Here is a 23656-nt window from a genome sequence, read left to right as displayed (position 1 = left end):
ATCTATCTATCCTTATTTTTATCACTTTACTGCTTTAGTCCAAAAGGGCAGAATTCAGTTGTTTGCCCAAAGATAATTCTGCTAGCAAACAACAGTTAAACATTTTAAACCATAGATGATAAGTAATGAGAGATATATATGAATTCTAATTTATTCTTTAGTATACGCATCCCATATTTTTGTTTCCATGGAAATATTGTTGTAGTTCAAAGAAAGTTAACATTTAATCATTTAATATTGTTAGCATTTTTAAAAAGAAAGAAATAAAGAAAGAAAGAAAACTTATAAGTAACCATGACTTTTGGAGTAGCAAGCAGCAATGCTCAATGAGAGCAGTGGAATCAGATTGCCACAGGCTTTCAGATCTTGGGTAAACTTTGCAGAGAACGTTCATCACCATGTAGAAAACATGGTCTAGTGGCCTGTAGTAAAGTTTGATACTCCATCAGCCCTAGACCTGTCAGCAGAGTAATAATAATATTTAATAAAACCATCCATATGGAATACCATCCATAGCATGCAATGAATATTCATTACATATGTTTTAGTATTTTTAAGCTGATCTGCATCTCCCCAAACAGAAAAGTGGGGTAAAAATAATAAAACCAAATCAAACTTCATGGGGAACAAGTGAAAAAGGAGAAACAAACAAAATATAACTTGCTGGGTGGCAATGGGAGACTTCTAGGCCCACTAACATAACTTCAAGAGTCAGGATAGCTTTTGAGCCTCTCCAAGAGAACTCATTTTCCTTTGTATAAGTCCATGTTTTCTGGAATCTCAGGTCCAGTTGTTACATTCTTAAGGCCACACACAGCCTATTGTGTATTAACAGGCCATTTATGAAGCCCTAGGTAAAAATCAAATAAGTTTACAATACATATTTTTGGTGTTGCTTTGGAAACATCTTACACAGACTTGACTGTTTGTTGGACACTTAATAGGAGCCTAACAGCCTGCTGGATCAGGCCAATGGCCCATCTACTCCAGCATCCTGTTCCTCCAGGGGCTAGCCAGGTGCGTCTGGGACGCACGCAAGCAGGACTTGAGCACAAGGGCATTCTCCCCTCCTGCCATTTCCAGCAACTGATCTTCAGAAGTATTACTTTGCTTCCTTGTTTGACTTGAAAATAGTTAACTAGATGATAATCAGACGAATAATAATCCTTTACCTTTTTCTTCTTTGTTTTTAAAGAGGAGTTGGGCTGTTTTTTAGGCACACGGTACTCTGCAGTGTTTGTCACTGCTGCAAAAATGGTACTGCTTGCAGAAAGAGGTCACCGTTAATACATGTTTTGGGAAGAAGAAAATTTTGAGCAATTGAGCTGAGTGTAGAAACTGAGTATAATCGCAGTGGAAATAAATCTCATGCATTCCTTTGATTCTTTTCATAACCATAGTTTTATGGCATTCTGTATATTTATGGCATACACAGTATATTTCATTTTTTGAAGCTTTGTTATTTTTGTAGACCTCCTGCTCATATAGCCATGAGTCCTGTCCAGTTGCCATTAAGATAAATGTGATTTCCCTCAAGGATTATATCGGCAGCATTTCTCATTTACTATATGGCCGGGTAAAGAATGGCTCAAACAGATTAAGAATTTGCTTCTTTTCATCACCATTGGCATTTACAGTCTGATGGTTGCAGAATCCCGAAGAAGCAGCAAGAGAGGAAGCGTCACTCACACTTCCTCTCCCTCTGCTTCCATGTCTGTGGAATAGATACTGAGTCAGATACAGGAACGTGGTTCAGCACTATTGAACCATCAGCACAGTCAGATATGGTATTGTTCTAATAGGGTATCATTATAATTATTTCATTTATGCATTGCTACACATAAAGTATCCCAAAGGGATTTACAATTCTATAAAACAATTTAAACAATTGCATATATAAAAACAATTTTATAAAATCACAAGTATCTATATAAAGCAGTTTAAAAGAACAACATAAATAAAATCAATTCAAATCCAATACAGAGGCTAACTGGAATGAAGATCTCCACTTAGAAGGCTCATTGAAAGGAGAATGCCTTCAATAGGTGCCAAAAGGAAAATAGTGAAGGCACCTGCCTGAAATGTAATGGGAGGAAGTTCCAAAGGGCACACTAAAAACCCAATTCCAACATTGTGCAAGGTGGACCTCATGGTAGGATGACAACAACAGAAACAATTTGATTATTTATATTCTGCCCATCCGACTGGGCCATCCGCTGAAAGCTGCCTTCAAATGTCTTCTAAGATGTCTTCATATAGTTGCTTATCCGTTTGACATTTGATGAAAGGGCGTTCTACAGGGCGGGCACAGCTACTGAGAAGGCCTTCTGCCTAGTACCCATAGGATGCCCTCTGCTGAAGAATGCAGTGGTTGGTTGGGCATGTAGGGGGTGAGATGATCTTTTAGATATCCTTGTCTTAAGCTTTATCGTTAAGTAGACTGAGCTTGAATCCTGGCAAGGTGGAGGCACCATGGGCAAACGCTTCCTGTGTCTGAGAAAGTGATTAAATTGCCTGCACCAATAGGGTTTTAAGGCCCCTGAAGGAGCAGGGATGCAGTCTGAGGTGCTTCTGGATCCAGCTTTGTCACTAGAGGTCCAGGTAGCCTCAAGGGCTAGCAGTACCTTTTACCAGTTGTGACTAGTGTGACAGCTGCAACTATTCCTGGACTGGGAGAGCTTGACCACAGTAGTCCAAGCAGGTTGGATTACTACAACACATTCTTAGCACCTACACTTTGCAGCTCCCTGCCTGTTGACATTAGGCAGGTGCCTCTGCTTGTACCCTTTCCAGCGCCTGCGTAAAATGTTTGTATCCAGATATGTAGATGTTAATGTGTTTTCATCTGCCTTTAATTGTCTGTTATAGATAATTTTAATGGGTTGTGAGGTTTTTGTAAACTGGTTTGAGGTTTTATTGCAATCAAATGGTATGTAAATATGGACTGGGAAGCAAGGGAATGGAGAAAGTGGAGTTCACCGAAACTTTTGTGTTGAAAGGGTAGCAGTCATTTGGAAAATTCATGTAAGTACGTATATCTGGTAGATCAGTAACTATACCATGTAAAGCTGCCTCATTGTAGTTGTTGTTTATTAGATTTCTTGCCCTTTACCAAAAAGTCCTGGGGAGATTTGCAACCATGTAAAAATGCAGTATTGAAATGGACAAAACAATCAGTAGACTGTTCAGTAGAATTCTGTTTTAAAATATTGAAAAGATTCCATCGTTTAAAATATGGAAGGAATGTAACGGATAAGGAATATGTCCTGCTATCCAAAGGCTTTGTGCTCTGTGAATCCTGTCTAGACCTTTTTTTTTTTTTTTTTTGAAAAATAGTGGTTTCTCTACAGCAGCCTTTACCAACTTGGTGCCCTCCAGATTTTATGGAGTACAACTCCCATCAGCCCCAGCCAGCACATGCTGTGGTCCAAAACATTTTGAGGGCACCAGCTTTGGCAAAAGCTATTCTACAATATCCACATCCTTTCTAAACTTTTAGTAGGATAGATCATAGATCTGATTGATTCAGTGGGATCACTTCTGAACATATGTGAACATAAATATTCCGTGCTCTTTCTCATGAGCGAAGCAATGCCTTTGGATACTCCCAACGTTTTTATAGAGCTGAACTGAAATATTAGGGGAAATTTGTCTTGTAGGCCACTTGCCCTCCAGCAAGTAATGGGATGGAAACTTCTATTGGCAAGCATCCTGTGTTTCTTCGGCATTTACATTATTTGCTTATGAGGGAAGCAGCATTTTAATCACATTTAGAAAGCTGGAAATGGTTAAGAGAAAGTGGTGCCAGTTCCTATATGATCAGTTGTGTTTCTGCCATCTGGAAATATCTGGTACAGGCTTCCTCAAACTCAGCCCTCCAGATGTTTTGAGACTACAGTTCCCATCATCCCTGACCACTGGTCCTGCTAGCTAGGGATCATGGGAGTTGTAGGCCAAAAACATCCGGACGGCCGAGTTTGAGGAAGCTTTATCTGGTACATGTACTTTCTAAAGTGGATGGTTAGAATAAAATACACCTAAAAACATTAACTCTGCTGCTTACAGAGCAGGTTGTGGCTATTCAGCTGGACCCAATGCATGTTTACTCAGTAGTAAGTCCCAATGAGTTCAGTGGGACCTTCTCTTAAGAAAGAGTTCATAGGATTGCAAACACACTTATTAATGATAAGCTCCAATGGGAACACAATGGGACGTACTTCAAAGTGAACACGTATAGGATTTGAAGAGGCACACAATCCAAGTCCAGTCTGAAGGTGTACTGGATTTACACTGGCGTAGGAAGGAATTAAGAAGTGGGCTGAACAGGTGGGCTTTGCTTACCGGTATATTTTATCTCTTACTTTTTGGTAGCAATGGTTGCACTAGCTGGAGATGATAGGAGTTGTAGCCTAAAACATCTGCAGGGGATCAGGTTGGGGAACACTGATCAACATTGCCAGACAGACTGTTTCAGGTGGAAAAAATAAGTAGAAAATTCACTGATATCACTACTACTATTACTGCTGCTGTTGCTGCTACCGTTGCGCATTGATTTTTAGAACCAGCAGTGTGGGTCTGGCATTGCCCAGTGTGTGGGTGTATATACACACTCCATCCCACATCAAATAACTCACAGTCTATTGAACAAGGATTGAATGGTCATGAATTTGCATCTGAAAAGTTGGAATTGGTTGTGAATAGTCAGCAGTTGTGGCAAAGTGAGGATCAGGTGATTCAGGAAAGGCATAAAATTTTGAGGAAAGACTTAAAAGTAGGAAAAAGCAGTGTCCTGATTAACAGAGTGAGTGGGATGGCAATTCCAGCATATCTGGAACAGTATGACAGGACGCAAGGAAAATAAGTTTTACTTAACCTACCATTTTATGGAGAATTTGTTAGTGAGAAAGCAACAATTCTGGCATTGTTTTCAGATTATAATTCTCAGTGCCTTGATGGAAAAATTGTATCATACATGATGTGAAATGTGAGAGAACTTTGCATTTTTTGGAAAAGCACATGAACACAAAAGTGCATTTTTTTTCTCACATGCTTGTTTTATTAAACTAATAAGATGGATTGCTTATATACTTAAATTGCATATACGCACAGTATATTCAGCACTGAACATAGAATTTAGCATCCTGAGAATCTCTGGAAGCTTTGATAATTTATAGACAAAACCAAAGTTTCTAGTCTTTTGGGATTTGAAGACGTGTAGGCAACATCTGGTGAAATCTTAGAAACTGGCGATTAAGCAGGCTTTCTGATGTTTGAAGGCAGGGTTTCAATGCTTTCTGTTGTAGCTTTTCTGTTTCTCATCTCCCCCACCTAACCCAAGTTGCAGAATAAATTAAATAAGGAAGCAGATTTGCATGTATTTCCTTAATTTGCATCACTTATGCAGGTTACTGATTTCACCTGTTTCAGCACAGGACACTTGAGTGCTGTATTTAATTATTTATTTGCTGAAACAGATTCAGAGTACACATGAACAATCCAGTAGGGCTCTAGCAAAGTCAGCTGAATTATATCTTTACAAGAAAGTCTGCAGCAGGAAATGACAAGTTCATGCAGGTTTTATCACTGCATTCCAAGTCATAGAAAGTATTGACATTTGAGTTCTCAAAGATGAAAAACAGCTGATGAATACATTAGGGAGTGAGCTGTAATATTCTGGACATAATTCCTAAATATCACAAGAAAAAACGCCACTGACTTTTGCAGTTTTGAAAATAATCAGATATCCTTTCGGCAGTCACAGAAATATCTCCTGTTTCCAAGGTAACACTGTAAACTTTCTCATAACAGGACTAGGAATTTGCAGTGTAATGTCAGATGGTTGATTATGTCAACTCAGTGGGCAGAATCCTCTCTTCCTCTTAGCATTTTTAACAAGTTGCAAAATCTTTACCTTGTCTTGATAGCACCCACTATCAGTAATGACTGATGGCCACATTTATAAAAGAAGCACTTAATTTTTGAGGTGCTGGGACATAAGCCTGTTTATAAATTATATCTTTTGACTCAGTGGCCTGATTCAGAAGTTATGACAAACAGTGGTTTCTTTTTATAAGAATGAACAAATGTGAGCCTTGGGCTGACTCGTTCCTCCTCCTTTAAATTGTGAGGGGAGGAAATTTAAAGCTTCCAGTCATGGCTTGTAACAAACCACAGTTTCCCATTTACTCCGCTTGCATGTAAAGGAAGAGGAAGGGAAATGAGCAGTGTGTGAGTCCAAGTCTCGTACTTGCTCATTCTTCTAACAACAACCCATCGTCCGTTGGACTCATCTTTTAACATTATGCATAAGTAGTGGCTTTGTGGTTGATTGCTCTGTATATGTTCAAAGGCGCTTTTCTCTCTAGCTTAACCAGCAGGTTTGAGGAGCAGCACTCAGATATAATATATGATACTTAAAAGAAAAAGAAAAAAGGATTCCAGGGATTAATATGGGGGAAATGCTAAAGTGAATTCTTGATGCAAAAGTCAAGTCTTCTATGAAAAGTCTTGTGACTGTTCAAGCGTAGCCGTGGTCCCTTAGGTGAGGACCAGCTTGAAGAATAAGTCAATTGTTTTATATCTAAGTAGAATATGTATGGTCCTTTACTTCCCCTGGAAGGAATCTTCTTTGGCTCCCAGTACGTTTCCGAGCACAATTCAAAGTGTTGGTGCTGACCTTTAAATCCCTAAACAGCCTCAGTCCTGTATACTTGAAGGAGTGTCTCCACCCCCATCGTTCAGCCCGGACACTGAGATCCAGCGCCGAGGGCCTCCTGGCGGTTCTCTCATTGCGAGAAGTGAGGTTACAGGGAATCCTTGTGAAACGCCCTCCCTTCAGATGTGAAGGAAATAAGCAGCTATCTTCTTTTTAAAAGACATCTGAAGGCAGCCCTGTTTAGAGAAGTTTTTAATATTTAATGCTGTTTGTTTTTAACACTTGATTGGAAGCTGCCCAGAGTGGCTGGGGAAACTCAGCCAGATGGGTGGGGTATAAATAAATTATTATTATTATTATTATTATTATTATTATTATTATTATTATTATTCCGACCAAAAGATTCCTTCAACCAAATGCAGAAGCACCTTTCGTTCCATCCCTCATATGTCCATGAGAAAGGAGCAGCAGTTTGGGAAGAGAATTAGCCATAGAAGTTGTACTAAAATCAATGGTTTTTAATTTTTTTATCTGGTTGCTCACAATGAAAGCAGATTCTAGGGCTCAAATTAAGCTCTAGACATAATGTGTAGGTAAAACTGAGTAATGAATTAAATAATGACCTCAGAGTTGCCTCTGAATCCTGAAGTGGCATCAGTGGTCTTCTTGAGCCAGAATGAAATTGCGCATCAGCAGGGGCTCTAAAATCTCTCAGCATCAGTATTGCAAATGCAGTATGTCATGCTCAGTATTGCTTTCATTCAGGAGGTGTGGATTACTGTGTAATTTAATCACTTCCCTTTTCTTTGAATACTTCAGTGAAAGAAAGTGAAAGAAAGAGCCGAGTACTTTCTCTGTATTACATAGGTCAAAAGCAAAAAAAAAAAAATTAGCTGCAGGATTATATTCACGAGGCTAGGTAAAGCACAGTAGCATCCTCTGCTGGTTGACCAAAGTATGATTGAGACACTTGTCCTCTATTGCCAGCATCACTTTCATTGGACCCATAGGATCCCCATTCCAGGGAAATGATTATTCAACGTTCTAAAAGTTCTGTACCCAGAGATGAATGAAACCATTAAGGAAAAGCATCCAAGAGGTATTTCCACAGGAGAGAGATACAATTTGCAAAACTGTATTTAGATAGAGGCAGAGACGTTCACTACAATTTAATGATGTTTTCTTTCTTTTTTTATTGCTCCTTATCCTAAGCCTCAGAAGAAGAAGGTGGGAAACCTTTCCAGTGTCCGATCTGTGGCCTAGTGATAAAAAGGAAGAGCTACTGGAAGCGACACATGGTTATACATACAGGCTTAAAAAGCCATCAATGCCCTTTGTGTCCATTTCGCTGTGCACGCAAGGACAATCTAAAATCGCACATGAAGGTAAGGTCAGTGGATACTAGTAATTGAAGAAATCCCGTCTATGAGGTCATTGCAGTTCTTTAAAAACCCACTTGCTATAAAATCCAGCATGGTGGTGGGGTTTTGGGGGGGTTTTTTTCTAGTGCCATTTTAATGGATTCATTTTCTCCAGCATAGGGGTTGGGCAGGGAAAGCAGTAACCTTCTTGCTATCTATAACAAATACTTGCCAACGTTTGGCCACCATCCAGGAAACCCATTTGCTTGCATGCAAGGGATTGTATACATGCAGCTAAGCTTTGCAACAATTTTTCAGAGAGGTCCCCTGTGAGATGTTTGTGCCTAAACGAACACAAAATATCAATCTGTGCCAAGCTTTTCTTGATAAGAGCCTTGGTCTAGTACATACAGCTACACATCACTTATAACATTATAAGGGCGAAAATGTAATAATCCATGAGATGGGAAACCCATGGCCTTCTAAATGCTGTTGGATTCCAACCTCTATGAGCCCAGCCAGAATGGCCATTAGTCAGCCCATCAAGGAGTCAGATTTATTTGCTAAAAACCATTGATCATCACACTACAGTCATGTTGAGAGATACATTTTTAACATAGATCAACTCCAGCACGTTGGACCCCGTTTTGTGTGACAAATTTTTGTCTGATCCATTGAGCCACTAGAATAAACATAGAAACTTTATGTAGAGTCATGGAATTGTAGAGTTGGAAGGGACCACAAGGGTCATTCAGTCCAATGCAGGAATCTTTCATCCAACATGGTGCTCAAACACATTACCCTGAGATTTAAAAGCCTCATTCTCTACTGACTGAGCTCAGATTATCCCTATCAATCAGTAAATAACCAATCCCCCCTACTGTTTAAAAAAGAAAAGTGTCTGAAGAATCTCTTTCCTTAGGGAAATTATAGTGGAACAATATAATACTTAGTGATATCTCCCTGGCCACTAATACATAAACAACAATTTACAGATACAGTAGTACCTCGGGTTACATACACTTCAGGTTACATACGCTTCAGGTTACACACTCCACTAACCCAGAAATAGTACCTCGGGTTAAGAACTTTGCTTCAGGATGAGAACAGAAATCGCGCAGCAGCAGTGGCGCGGCTGCAGCGGGAGACCCCATTAGCTAAAGTGGTGCTCATGTTAAGATCAGTTTCAGGTTAAGAACGGACCTCTGGAACGAATTAAGTATGTAACCAGAGGTACCACTGTATTCTAACTTATCTCCCCTCTAAATATACTGTGGACATAGTTTGGAATCTTAGTGCAGTTAATGCTTTCTCAATTGCACCAACAAATAATTCAGAGAAGTAATCTGGAAGATGATGATCAGATTAAAAACAACAACAAAATGATGAAAATTGCATAGCTTGAAGATGACATGTAGTTGATAAAAGGTCCCACTCTCTAAATTTGTTTTTAATAGTGTTTTGCAGCTATAGGAATAGAAACCTTAGGGATCTCAGGAATCCATCCATATTTGGATATAAATATGATGTTCAGGGATGATGGGAGTTGTAGTCCAAAAACATCTGATGGGCCACAGGTTTCCCATCCCTGAATATAGTGCCAAGTACAGAGCAGGTATGATGAAGGTGCATCATTGCAAAGATGCCTGTAATACAAGGCATAGATTAACTAAACTGCTATCAGAAACCCAAATATGTAAGGCATGTTCTACATGTGAAGGCCTAAGATTTCAGTATCTCCATGCATTCTCCCTTTGGGTATGTGAGTGTAGGTGTGTGTGTGTGTGTGTGTGTGTGTGTGATGTCCAATTGTGGTTGTGATTTATTAAACCATGAACATGCAATCAGTTTGCAGTTATGAACTTTGCAAACCACTTCAAATGCAGTTAGCTACCTAGTGGCCAGAGCAGATGTTGCATTGGCATGGATTGGCAAAGATGCCAGCCCTGCTGTGTTCCTCCTCCTCCTCCATCAACGTGATTTAGATGCTGGCTGCCATCAACTGGAAAGGCAGCAGCAATAGAACTCATGAACTGGGGATACAGATACACTAAAGTCAATGGAATTTATTCACAAGTAAACGTGACCAAGGATGGAGTTCTAAGAGTTTTATACACTGTAAGGAATAAAGGCTAGGTCATAAGGACTGATTCACTGGAAAGAGAGAGTGTTTACACACTGTAGGGAATAAAGACTAGGTCATAAGGACTGATTCACTGGAAAAGGAGAGAGAGAGTGTGTTCCAAGGAATCAGTCCTTATGACCTAGTCTTTATTCCCTACAGTGTGTAAACACACACATATACACACAGAGATAGATGATAGATAGATAGATAGATAGATGATAGATAGATAGATAGATAGATAGATAGATAGATAGATATAGATATATTTAGATATATTACAGGACATAGTTGCTTTTGGAACTAATCTGAGAAGCAATGTGCTTTGCAGCTTGCTCTTGAATAATTCTGTGACTTTTAACCCGTGACCTCTGAACTAAGATGTGTACTGTGAAATATTCATCATTAAATTGTCACATATAGACAGGAGAGTCAATCTCAGCTCATCATGCTGACCTCCTTTGTTAAGGTCTTTTGAGATGTGCAAATAAAATGTACTGAGCTCTATAAGCACTAAGGAGGCAGGAAGGCAGCCAGTAGGAGATATGCACAGTATTGGTCTGAAATAAGTTTCTGCTATTTGTCTGAGAGATGTTGTTGCTGTTGTTGTCACTGTTACTTAATCATCAACCGCTTAATCAGGTTCACCAACATCAAGACCGGGGAGAGACATTTCAGTGCCAGCTATGCCCATTTACCTCCTCTCGCCACTTCAGCCTCAAACTCCACATGCGCTGCCACCAGCACTTCCTGAGGACAGAAGCCAAAGTGAAGGAAGAGATCCCAGAAATGGATGTCAAGGGGTCGCCATTGCTAAGTGACAACTCCAGAATGGGGCAGCAGATGGATGGGGCAACAGACCACGCAGGGACTGCGGCCACCTCTAAAACTCCTGAGGTGGCTGGATCTACTGTCCCACCTCTGCTAATAAAAGAAGAGCCCAAAGATGACAGCAGCACCTCCACCCCAACCTTCGCTCTCAGTGTTGTTGACAGAATCACCAACAACACAAAGCTAAAAGACTCCATTGACTTTGTGACCAATACAGCGTCGGCACTTTTCAGCCAGGACATCTCTGTCAAGATGGCATCAGATTTTCTCATGAAGCTCTCAGGTAAGGATGACAAAACTCTCTGCTTCTGGTCTGCATCCCTTTTTTCATGTTTTTACTCACTATGCTACCCTGTTAAATTCTTACAAAGTATGTATTTAAACACAAGTTTTAAGACATATTTAACTCATATTTTTCTCTCAGAATAAGTTCTAAATGTTACCGGGAACTAGGGTCACAGAGACTCCAAGGTCAATAGAATTGAGTCCCAAGTAAATATGCCCATGATTGGAATTCTTATGCATTATGTGCATTATGTTGTAGCACGCTCTGGGATTATATTTAACAGAGAGCAGGTTGGAAATATTCCGAATAAAATTATAATAAAAACTGAGAACTGTCTTGCAATATTCAGAGAAGTGAATATTTAAGTTTCAGTTGGCACATGAATCTAAGGTTACTTCATATAGTGAGTGGCAAAGATTGAATTCTTCAAGCATCTCTACTCTTGGGTATTTGAGATGTGGGCTGAAGTTCCTCAACTCATATAAGACACCTCAGTTTTATGTCTCTGTTTTATATTTTGAGACGATGGATCTCAGGTGTCTCCCCACCTTGCATTTGCATTAATAGTGCAACAACAACAAGGAATCCTGGAGCACTTTCAAGGCTAACTAATTTATGTATTTATTTCAGGTGCTTTTATTTCAGCTGAAAAGGTTTTCAGAGCCTTACAAGGATCAGTAATAAAACAGTCCCTGCCTTTAGGCTTACAATCCAATGATGCAACACAAAAGGAAAAAGAATTGGGAGTCAGGAGAGAAAAAGCAAATTCAAGCATTTATAGGGGCAGAGCAATCCAAATTATAGGAAGCCAGTGTAATTCACAGGATAAAATATTCCGGTGAAATTTATCCCTATTCCAGACTTAGCTCTGGAGTGGGACTACTGCCAGCTGAGTGGGCCTGAGCCCAGCAGAGGGAAAACAAGCCTTTAAAATAGACAGCACCCTTTTTCCAGTGCAATTTCCAAGATCATGTGACTGACCTGAAAGGAATTGGGCTTAGTGGTAAGTCTCCCCTGCTCCATCACCCCTTGCCACACCCCTTTTAAGGACTTCCTCAGCTGAGCCCCTGCTAAGTGTATCTCCACCTGAACCAGGATTGTGGACTTCCAACCTGCCTCATCCCATTGGATCTTGGTTCGGATTACTCCTTTGTTTACAAAGTTCTTATAATAACCAGCTGTAATGGAAAGAGTTTAAGGAGAAGAGGAGCCAAAAGTTGCTACTATCTCAGCTGAGCTGATGAAGTGGTCTCTTTTCCCTTCTCCCTGCCCCACTGCAACCTGACAGGAATGGCTGTTACAAGTTGATAGTTGGAGTGGGAAAACGGGATAGAGCAGATTTCTCAAGAGAGCTGATGGTCTGCCTCTCCTTCTCCTTTCTCCCTCACTGCAGCTTGATGGAACGGCTATTGCCAGATAACAGGAATGGATCAGACTTCTCAGCAGAGCTGATGAAGTGGCCCTACTTCTCTGTTGTCCCTCTCTGCTGAAATTTGGCTCTTAATCAATGAAAGCTCACGCCATGATTAATTTGCTAGTTTTTAAAGTGCTATAAGGCTAACATGGTTGGTTTTGCTGCAGAACAGACTAATGCAGCACATCCCTCTGCAAATTAATAATGTGATTTCAGTTTTTGTATCTGAGCATTCAAAAGAACATAATCATTTGCCCTAAATTGTTATGCATTAGCTATGCAGCTGCACTGATGCCCAAATGTCTTGTGGGACCACGACAGCAGGCAGTTAAATCACTGGTGTGATCACATAACTAAAGTGTTGACCAGTTTGGCAGGGTGCCAGCACTGGGATATCACTAATCATGATGCTCTTGCTGAGTGATGTGCAGAATATTTTGCAACTCTGCTTCTTGCCATGTTGGGGGTCTGTCATTCTGACTGTCTTCACTTACAGGTTTGTGTTCAAAAAAGAGTGTAAAACTCTGAACCTTCCCTTCTGTTACAGTATGTGTTTGAACTGATGTGCGTGTCCAGCACTCACGTATTCATACACACACCATAACGAGAAATTTAGGATCTTTTGCTGGAGTTATAACATGCATCCGTTTATGAATATGTGATTGCCCTCAACCCCATGCCCATAAGAAGTTCTTACACAAAAAGAATAAAGAAAGCTTGGTTTATTATATGAAATGAAAATGGCAGAATATATAAATGCTGCTTTAGACAGAAAAAATACAATTTAAGCAGGCTGTAAACCCTACAACACCTGCACACCTAAAGAGTGGGGAAATCGCTGAGTATTCTCAAAGCCTACAAAAGTGAGCGTGACAATTTGGGCCAGCAAGACACACCCTAATAGTAAGTTAAGAAATGCGGGAGGGGGGGAGTATACCTGTCCTTAAGCGAAATGGATTTGTGCTGATTCCTTGGGAGCGTTGTGTGAGTTTCTTTCAATGGAACTGGGAGAACCCAACTAAAACCTGAAAATCCAGGTGTTTTATAATATTTCTTGCTAATGCATCTTAGTGGGGGAGGGGGCCTTGAGATGAGCAATTCCTGCAGTTCTTATTGTCTTTCTTCCAGAGTTTCCCTCCCATTTCTTACCTCGCCCATGTTGCAAATTAGTTTGAAAGGATATTATCCTAGTGCATGATGTCTAAACTGGTCACCCTTCGTTTGCCCCTTGCCTTAAATTATCTTGATGGCCCCCATTCAGGTGGTAAATAGGCTGTACAGGCAACTGAATTTACATGTGTTGACCTTTATGCCAGGTCTGAGGGACTCTGAATTTCTTGAATGCCCTCCAGGAGATGAGGCTAGAATCAGACTTGTACCAAGGTCACCAGAGTTCATCATGGAGGGTCTCCTGTCCTTTTAGAGTTATGTCAGTTTTCTTACCTATGCCATGATTTACAGTAATAAACCACAGAATATGAGGATCTAGGAAAAATAATTTTCATTTTCTTTTTTGTTGCTGATGCAATGGAATATGCAGATATGCCATTTATTATGACTATTGCTAGTACTTCAGTCTTTTTCTGAAAAACCTCACTTGGTGAAGGGAAAGGGGAAAGCCTCTCTGGGGAAAGCATTCCATAACAGGTGTGTCAACACTGAAAAGTTCCTTCACCGAAGAGCCATCTGCTGCACTGAAGACTGGGAGGAATGTAGAGAAGGGTGGGCTTGTAGTAAGGGTAGCCAATGTGGTGTCATCGAGGCTTCCATAATCCCTGCCCATTGGCCATGCTGACTTAGGCTGATGGTGGCCACAATGCCCACCCATGCTTCATTGTCTTGATTTGCCCTAAATGTTGGGTTTCTGGGGTTACAAAAACTGCTATTGGCAAATGTAGGATGGAGAGAAGATTTGTAAAGACGAATTGACAATTAAAGATGCTTAACAAATGCAGTTTGATATGCTAAGAGCAAGCAACTTCTACTAGATTTCTAAGAGGTACACTTCCTAGGGAGTAAGTGCAGTATTGGGATTTACTTCCAAGTAAACATGCATTGAAGGGACACAGGTGGTGCTGTGGGTTAAACCCTGTGACGGGGTGAGCTCCCGTTGTTCGGTCCCTGCTCCTGCCAACCTAGTAGTTTGAAAGCACGTCAAAGTGAAAGTAGATAAATAGGTACCGCTCCGGCGGGAAGGTAAATGGTGTTTCCGTGCGCTGCTCTGGTTTGCCAGAAGCGTCTTAAATCATGTTGGCCACATGACCCAGAAACTGTACGCCGGCTTCCTTGGCCAATAAAGCGAGATCAGCGCCTTAACCCCAGAGTCGGCCACGACTGGACCTAATGGTCAGGGGTCCCTTTACCTTTACCTCTTAAACATGCATTGGATTATGCTGACATAAAATTATGAGGAACTGATAGGTGTTTAGAATTAGGAACACGCTGATATCCCTTCCCCCTTTTCCAAACCCAAATCCAAAGGTTTGTAACCAATTTGTGCTACTGCTCTGGCATTTTAGAATAACACTGCTTAAATATATGCCATGCGTTCAGTAACTTTCAACCTTACCTCTACTGACTTGGTGATAGCAGAGCCTGTTTTGGCTGAAAGAAAGGCAACAAGAAGCATTTTAGGGGGAGAGGAGAACAGAATACAGACAGAATACAGTCTCACTCTTCATGTTTTTTTATTTAGAAATTGATCTTTAGTGTTCAACAGACAGGAATAGTAAAGGCCCCCAATGTGCATTTTTCATGCAAAAAAAGGCCCATGCGCTCATTTTATAGTGTCTTAACGAAAGGTCCTGAAACCTGACTTGTGTGCACTGTTACCTAGCAACATGTTATAAAGTCACTGAAGGAATGGAATATATCTGAAAGATGAAAATGTAAACTTGGTAGATATGTCAATGCCACACAAGGGGAAAGATGTTATGCTAAAGGAAGAAATTAAACCCATTGATCAGAGCAGTGTGTATCCAAAATAGTGTGTGGAATTGTACATTTGACCAGCACTGCGATACTTAACAGAGTTCCAGCTCATAAAACAGCAGGCGATGATGTTTTATTTAGTGGGCTTGCGAAATTTACTAGCAATGTTTTAGGAGAGTATTTCCATTTATTATAATATGAACAACGGCAAAAACTTAGATGGAGCCTGAGGATAGTTCCCTGTCAGCCTTTTCTGCAAAATTGAACTTTATCCCCAGCCACCCAGCTTGCTTTGGCCCAGATCGATGTGTTGCAGGCTTCTCTGCAAATGAGTAAAATAGAAAGGGTGCAATTAAAGAAAGGAAAAAGTGCCAGGGCTAGACAGCTATATGTCTGATTGGAGCAAGCTGCATATCCTGGCACTGCAGGCATTATTTGAGGAATCCTATGGGCTTGGGGGGTGGGGAGCTCCCTCTTTTGTTCTGTGAGACACTTATCTCCATTGTCCCAAAACCTGACAAAGGTTTTTTTAAAAATGATGTAGCGCTGCTTCATGGATGCAACAGAACTCCAAAGGCAGCTTGAAGCATTACTGCCTAGTGAGGATCGTAACTTTTTGGAATTCCAATAGATTAACCAGTGGGATGAATTAGTGCTTCTTCCCCCAGACTGCATCAGAAAGTATATTCTAGGATTGGCATTCAGAAGGCATCAGCTATCTGGTTGCCTTTTGTGTAGGATTTTGTGTAGGAATTTATCAGTACTTGTTGCCTCTTGAAGCCTGCCCAATTTGGTTTTCTGTGTAGAGTTCCCTGCCCTGCACCATCATCCCAAACTGTTCCCGTGACTCTTGTGAACTTGCTGTCTTCTGATTATACATTTACGCACTTCACTGAACCCTTTCCCCCCCTTCTGTTAACAGCTGCAAATCAAAAAGAACCCTTGCCTCCTACATTTAAAGTGAAAGATGAACCGAAAGATGAGGAAAATGCAAGTTCCACTTTTCCTAAATCTACTTACGTTTTTAGTCCTGAGCCTGAAACATCTTCCGCAAGCCTTCCCGAGGAGAATCTCAAGCCACAAGAAGTGCCAGCGAATGCATTGCAGCAGGACATGTCTGTCAAAGCAGCATCCGAACTTCTTATGAAGCTATCAGGTACCAGATTGATTTTTAAAATATTCAGCTTTCTTTTTTTAGTTGTGAAGTTGCCTCGTTTTAGTTACAACAAAGAGGGCTTTAATAGCTAATTACTGTGATGTACTGATGTTGGCTTTCTAACAACCACTATCAAATTATTGCAAAATATTTCTGGTTCCTCTTTGTGAGCTTTTTACAGTTCCATACTTGGAACGGCTACAGCTTTGGGATAACCTAGAGCATGGGTAGGCAAACTAAGGCCTGGGGGCCGGATCCGGCCCAATTGCATTCTTAATTCCGTCTGCGGGCGGTCCGGGAATCAGTGTGTTTTTACATGAGTAGAATGTGTCCTTTTATTTAAAATGCATCTCTGGGCTATTTGTGGGGCATCCCCCCCAAAAAAAAATATAGTGCAGCCCCTCAAAGGGTCTGAGGGACAGTCGACCGGCCTCCTGCTGAAAAAGTTTGCTGACCCCTGCCCTAGAGGATGCTGCAATTCAGAATGTAGGGACATCATACAGGCTTCATGTATCAAGTGTTGTGCTCTAAGCCTGCATCTGCCCTCAGGTGAGTAGGCTTGCTACTAGCCTCCCATATGTAGAACTGGGTAAAGAACTGTTGCTCTCCAAGTGTGGATTGTATGGCACACAGCATCATCCATGCACAAGAATGCTGTATCAGCAGGCATGAGGAAGCCTCAAACATGGGATGGGGATTCCTAAAGCAGGAGTAGGGAAACCTCTGGGCTATGAGCTAATCTTGCCCCCCCACCCCAGGATTTCCATTTTCCACCTGTCACAACATCTGGTGTCACTTGTGATGAGGGGTGGCTGGGGTTCAATTCTGCCTTGGCTGCACAAACAAGTGCTTATAGCCAAAACAGGATTTAGGCATCCACTTCTCAGCTGAGGGTTTGCTAAATCCTTCTTATTTTGGCTGCACCAAACTCCCCATTACTCTTTTGGATTGAAAAAGCTAGCTTCTCCAATTTTATCATTTTCCTAGAGGCAAATTTCCCAATTCATTAGCATTCTTCCAATTCTGCATGTTTAAACTTTTAGCTACTTTTAATAAGTAATAAATATGGCTGCAATCCTAGCCATGTTTACTCTGAAGTAAGTCCCACAGATTTTAGTGGGGCTTACTCCCAAGTAAGTGGCGTTAAATTTGCAGACTAAGTTATTTTTCAGTCTCCAATCTAAAAACAAAATATTTATTTACAAAACATTATATACCATTTGATTGTAATAAAGCCTCTAAGCGGTTTATGAAGTAACTATCATGGAATCCTCACCTTCATTAATCTTACTTAGTGTTAATCTCCAAAATATCTGTATTACTGGTGCATTCTAAATACAGTGGTACCTCTGGTTACGAACTTAATTCGTTCCAGAGGTCCGTTCTTAAACTGAAACCATTCTTAACCTGAGGTACCACTTTAGCTAATGGGGCCTCCTGCTGCCGCTGCCGGTGTGAGATTTCTTGTTCTCATCCTGTGGTAAAGTTCTTAACCCGAGGTACTACTTCCGGGTTAGCGGAGTCTGTAACCTGAAGTGTTTGTAACCTGAGGTACCACTGTATGTAGCATATCTGCTTTTGGGCATTTACATCTCCAACATGTTGTCTTTTCTTCTAATCTCTTTCTTTTAATTATTTCTGGATATTTTAAGGTGGGTCTATTCATTTTCTGGCTCTCTTTCTATTTCTGTCTATCCACTCCGGCTTCCCCCATTTATCCAGAACATGTTGTTTGGATGTACTGTGTATTCTAGGTAGACCTATTATACGAAAACATTTGTAAACAGCGTGCTTGTCTTGGTAAGCTACTGATGACTGGGCAAGTCTGGATGTCTCTCAGGCTATTCCGAAAAATGAGGTTGTACCCTGCATAAAATATTCAGTATGCAATTATACTTAATAGAGATTTTGAGAAAATTTCCAACAGCATACCTGGTGATATGAGGTTTATTTTTCATTCACAAAGCACAAGTATTTGTGGGTAATCTTTGAATACAAATATAGGAATAAGTTGTTGAGAAGAAGGAAAAAGCATGCCCACTTTCTGCTTTCATGAATAATAAGTGTGAGTTTCTGGAGAGGGAGATTTTATTATTAATAATTCAGTTATAAAGAAATAAAATGTCTTATTTAGCATCCTGATGATATGATTAATTTTTATCACCAGTGATTAGAAATTTAATTCTTGTGACTATTGGGGAAAGCCTCCGGTATACACCATTGGAGGATTTAAAACAACAACAAAAAAACGCCTTTCAAAATGGTATGAGGCTACCCTTGTACACAGCATTAGAGGATGGGTTGCTACACTCATACATATACTGGTTGTTGTTCTTTCTTTGTAAAAATCGCCAAGCAAGGAACCTGTTGAGAGGGGAGCATGAAAGCTTCACCTTGTTGGCTTATAGACAAGTGGTTTGCTACCAAGTCCTGCCAAGATTTGTGGGCTCTGCTACGAATGCAGAGCATAATTTGTTGCTAGTTTTATATTAATATGGGTTGTAATGATTTTCTTCGAAATATATGCTTGTGCATTATGATGGCCTATTGGTCCATTTGTAGTTTAAATGAAAATGTTCAGAAGACACATATTAAATCTCCATTCCTTTTTGAGTTTTGAACTCACTGTATTGAAATAATGTATGTTAGAAATACATTAGCAAACCATTTGTCTTGTGTGTGTGCTTTAAGTAATTCTGTAAAAAAAATGCTGATGGTTGTGGTGTTTGATATCTAACTCATCAATAAGCTGGAAAGGGAGCAATTAATAGGGGCTTTCTTACAGAAACCACAGCTGATCTTTCTTTGCAGGCTGACTGGTGGGCTTATATTAACTTTCAGATTGAAATATTAGATTGTTTATGACTATCTATTTTCAATATAAAAACTTTTTTGACTTGTTTGAAATGTTCTAGACCAGAAAAATGGTGAATCATACCTTCTGAGTGAGGCTTTCCTTAGTTATATTCCATATAATGTCTTTGTTCCCAGAGATTTTGAACTAGAGCTCATTTCTGGACAGCTATTTTAAATATTCACAGGTGTGCTGCTCATTTTTTTTACAAAATCAGGACTTTGCTTACAGGTATATATTCAGAAGTAAACTATGCTGGTGTTGGATGTTTCCTGTGCAATTGCCTTAACAGAACAAATGCTCAGGCTTAAAAAGCCTTGTTGTTAATGATTTGCACTTCAAATTGCTGACAGGTCAGCCTGGTGGGGTGTTTTTTGTGTTTTTTTAAGTGCCCCAGTTTCTACGTTTCTCCTGACAATGTCTGCAAATGCTTCTGCAATCTTAGCAGCAGCTGTCTCATAACTGTAGATGTCTTCTGTGGTTCAGAAAGTCCTTCCTTTCATCTTTATCCGATTGAGCTGAATCTATCAGGACAACAGGCCTCCAACAGATTTGCCATTTCTAAGGATGGCTGCTGAGCCAGCGGCATTCCATGGCCTGGTGATGTCACAAGGCCCAGCCTAGTGATGTCATATAGTTACGAACTCTTGCGGGTGGAGGAAATCTCATACCAGAGCAGAATCCCAGTGGTAAAAGAAGAAAAATGAAAAATGTCAGGGGATAAATGGAAATGTAGGGGGAAATTGAAAAGCCCTTTGTGCAATTTTTTTATAACATTTAAAAATAATATTGTAACAGTTATCTTGCTGCAGAATTCTGAGAACCAAGTTTTGATGCTAGCAGTATCCCTGTGTAGTATAAACCAGGGTTGCCCACTTATGCGTTGCCAAAACAGAGGACGTGCATCATTCAAAAAAGAGGACAATAATTTACATAAAAATCACATATGATATATTATACAAACGGTCACAAATTTAGAAACAAAATAACAAAATGATACATACACTTCACCATACTGCTGAAGACTTGTGTGCCTGTTGACTATACTGACCAGGTGCTGCTAACTGTTGATAGACAGTTTCAAGGACCCTGCTCTCCCTTTTTATGGTCCACTGTCTTTAAAGCAGATTTGGACTGGACATTCAAAACAGAGGACTTTCCTCTAATGCAGGATATGTTGCCATCCTAGTATAAGCAGGCTTGTTGTGGAATGACATTGTAGCATCAGGCTCTTTCTCAACCTACATACATCTGTTTGAATGTCTGAAGATGGCCAACCCACACATACACTCTCTTCTGATGTTCAGATGAATGTGAGCCTGCCACAAGAGTGCCACCGAATGCATGCTGCCTGGAAAGAACATCTGTAAAGGGCTTTATTTGGAATGAATATGTAGATAGCATAAATACAGACATTCATAAAGCTGTCTACCAGTTGGGAAGACAGTGGCCTTGCTTGGTGGTGGTGGTGGTTTTACAACTGGCAGAAAAACAGGAAAGGCTGCCCCTCCCTCCTCTGTTCCAAAAAAAGCTGGATTCCTTTGTACTGAGCACCATCTCTAGGTCACCAAAAATGACAAGGGTTTTGCCCCATGCTTGCTTATTTCAAGAGCTGGGAACTGTGGCCATTCCTCTCTTGAATACCAAGACTAGACCCTTCATCAAGCCCAGCTGCCTTTTCAAAGTGATCTTTTACCACAATATGTGTGTGTGTAAATATATTGTTTGTGTGTATGTATTCACATAGTAGGAAGTGAAAAAGGAGATGGGGAGACAGCTTTTGATTTATGTTTGAGGGAGTAATATTCAAGTATACACCTTGATACATAAGTCACATTTACAGCAGCATTGTAACTGTCTGTAAGATAACTATTTGTCCAATATATATACTTGTGTGGTAAAGATTCAAACAGCAACATTATATAAGTTTGGAAGGTTATTTCACCTGTTTACCAGACCAGAAAGGAAATAAAAATATACAATGTGCATCAGTATTTATTCAACAGTGTTTGGATTTCATCATCTCTGTTTAGATGTATAACACAACCACGTGTTTCTGTATTTATGCAAGCAGAGTAGTATGTGCTATTGAAACATTTTTTCCATCTTGAATAATTTGAACTAGCATAACTGTCCTTCCTACAATCCAGTCCAATAAAACAACAGAGGCAACACCCTCCCCCAAAACAGATGCTCCTCAGCTTGTTTACATCAAGGATGGGGAAACTCAGGCTCAGTGGCCAAAGGGGGCCTGCTAGGCTTGTCTATCTGGCCTTCAGAATTTCCCCTGGGCTGCACCCCTTAATGCCCCACCTTTGCACCCCAAGTGCTTTTGCTTGGTTGGAATTTGTCCTTGAAATTTGACAGCGCCTCTTGCTTGTCAGGATGGTGGATACAGTGTGTGTGTGTGTGTGTGTGTGTGTGTGTGTGTGTAAGTGTGTAAACAAGCCCACTGTACAATGTTAAAATATACATTCATTGCTCTACCCACTGTTACCTCTGGCTTCTGACATGTGGTCCTCAGAAAGTTGCCCAGAAGGAAATGCAGCTCTTGGGCTGAAAAAAGCCTCCCACCTCTGGTCTACATGGATCATTCTTGCCTTGCATGTACTCAGCTGAATGCAGTACATCTAATCAAGCATTGGGGACGGGGACACATTCTCCTAAAAGAAAGTGCCTTGTTTATTTTTTTGGAGAGGAGGGTTGAAACAGGAGTGAAATAAGTATTGTTTATGAATCTAGTACATTTCATAATACCCAGAGCAGAACATATTAAGAAACATTTTCCTGAATATCTTTATCAACCTTGCAAGCCAAATTTGACAGGGGGTTAGGATCCCCCATATAAACCCCTTCCTGGAGAATGCTGAGCTAGATTTAAACCTTGCTCATCCACTGGTGTTTTCAAGAGGTTTACAAATAACCTACGTTTTGTTTTAAAGGTCACTTTAGGCTCTCACTTAGATTCAGGGTCTCTTTACCTCTGGTTTTAATTCTTAAATAGCTAGAGTTACTGTTTCAAGTTTTTAAAGGTCAAATCCAAATCCTGCAAAGTTTACACTTTAATATATGTTATTTTATATATGTGTGGGTCTTATAGCACAGCAGGTTCATTGAGTCATTTCCTCTTCAGATACTCTTTGATGACAATAACACTTTGACCTTTGCTTTAAATGCATTGCAGAATGCAAAGATAGAAAGCTTAAGGTTTTTTTTTAAAGAGAATATTTTCCTACAATAAGAGTTTTTTCTTACAATATTGTTGAATTGAAACATTCACCTCAGTGTCTCTATTATCTTCTAAAGAGGGTTGGGGAAAAGAGCATGGGAGATCTTTCAATTTTTAGCCATAATAAACCTTCCTAAGTAAAGCACTGTTCAAAACTCCCCAAGGTAGTGAAGGATTGATTTGTACATGGTTTTGAAAGATGGTATAATCCTCACTTTATCATCTATGTTTCTCAGAGAGGCATTTATCTGAAGTTGGCCCTATGTGAAAATGGAGGAACAGTATACCAGGAAAACAAGCTTTCATTCTGATGTAGAAAGGACTGCCATGTCAAGAAGGTGTAGGATTGCCAGGTCTTCTGAACCCTAAGAGTGTTCTTGTGTTCTTTAGAGTTCTTCAGAGACTCTTCTGTCTGCAGAGATAATAAGAATGCTGAACACTTGTGTGACACTTTCAAGTGTCAAGTGCTTCGTGTGCATTATCTAGTTGTAAATCTTACAACAACCCTGTAAGACAATGTCAGTATTATTATCTCCCCGTGTTGTTGAAGATGGAACTCAAACCAATAAAGTGTGGTTTGCCCAAGGTCATCAAGTGAGTTCATGGCAAGAGTAAGATACAAATCAGTGATCTTCTGATTCATAGCTCCATCTCTCAGCCAGTACACTATACCAGGTCTCCAAGGCAAATGGAGCAACCAGAGACCGACCAACCCTGCTCTATGGTCCTGATGAGACCAGGTTCCTGGTGCAATCCCCAGCATTTCCAGGTAGGGCTGAGAATTCCTCCTCTCTGAAACCCTGGGAAACCTCTGCCA

General features: G+C 40.3%; 1 protein-coding gene across 5 annotated transcripts in view; it reads left to right on the top strand.

The window, feature by feature from the left end:
* The window catches only part of ZNF827 (zinc finger protein 827), a 112064-nt gene that overhangs the window by 33105 nt on the left and 55303 nt on the right, over positions 1 to 23656 (top strand). For all 5 annotated transcript variants that reach the window (XM_081925904.1, XM_081925907.1, XM_081925905.1 and 2 more), the window contains exons 3-5: positions 7868 to 8040; positions 10781 to 11252; positions 16523 to 16756. In XM_081925904.1, the coding sequence (XP_081782030.1) occupies positions 7868 to 8040; positions 10781 to 11252; positions 16523 to 16756 (879 nt within the window). The remainder of the gene's footprint in view (positions 1 to 7867; positions 8041 to 10780; positions 11253 to 16522; positions 16757 to 23656) is intronic.

This window comes from Podarcis melisellensis, assembly GCF_964234715.1.
Source record: "Podarcis melisellensis genome assembly, chromosome: 9".
NCBI classification, from domain to species: Eukaryota; Metazoa; Chordata; class Lepidosauria; order Squamata; family Lacertidae; genus Podarcis; species Podarcis melisellensis.
The sequence above is the reverse complement of the archived record's forward strand: the minus strand, read 5'-3'. Positions and strand labels throughout refer to the sequence as shown.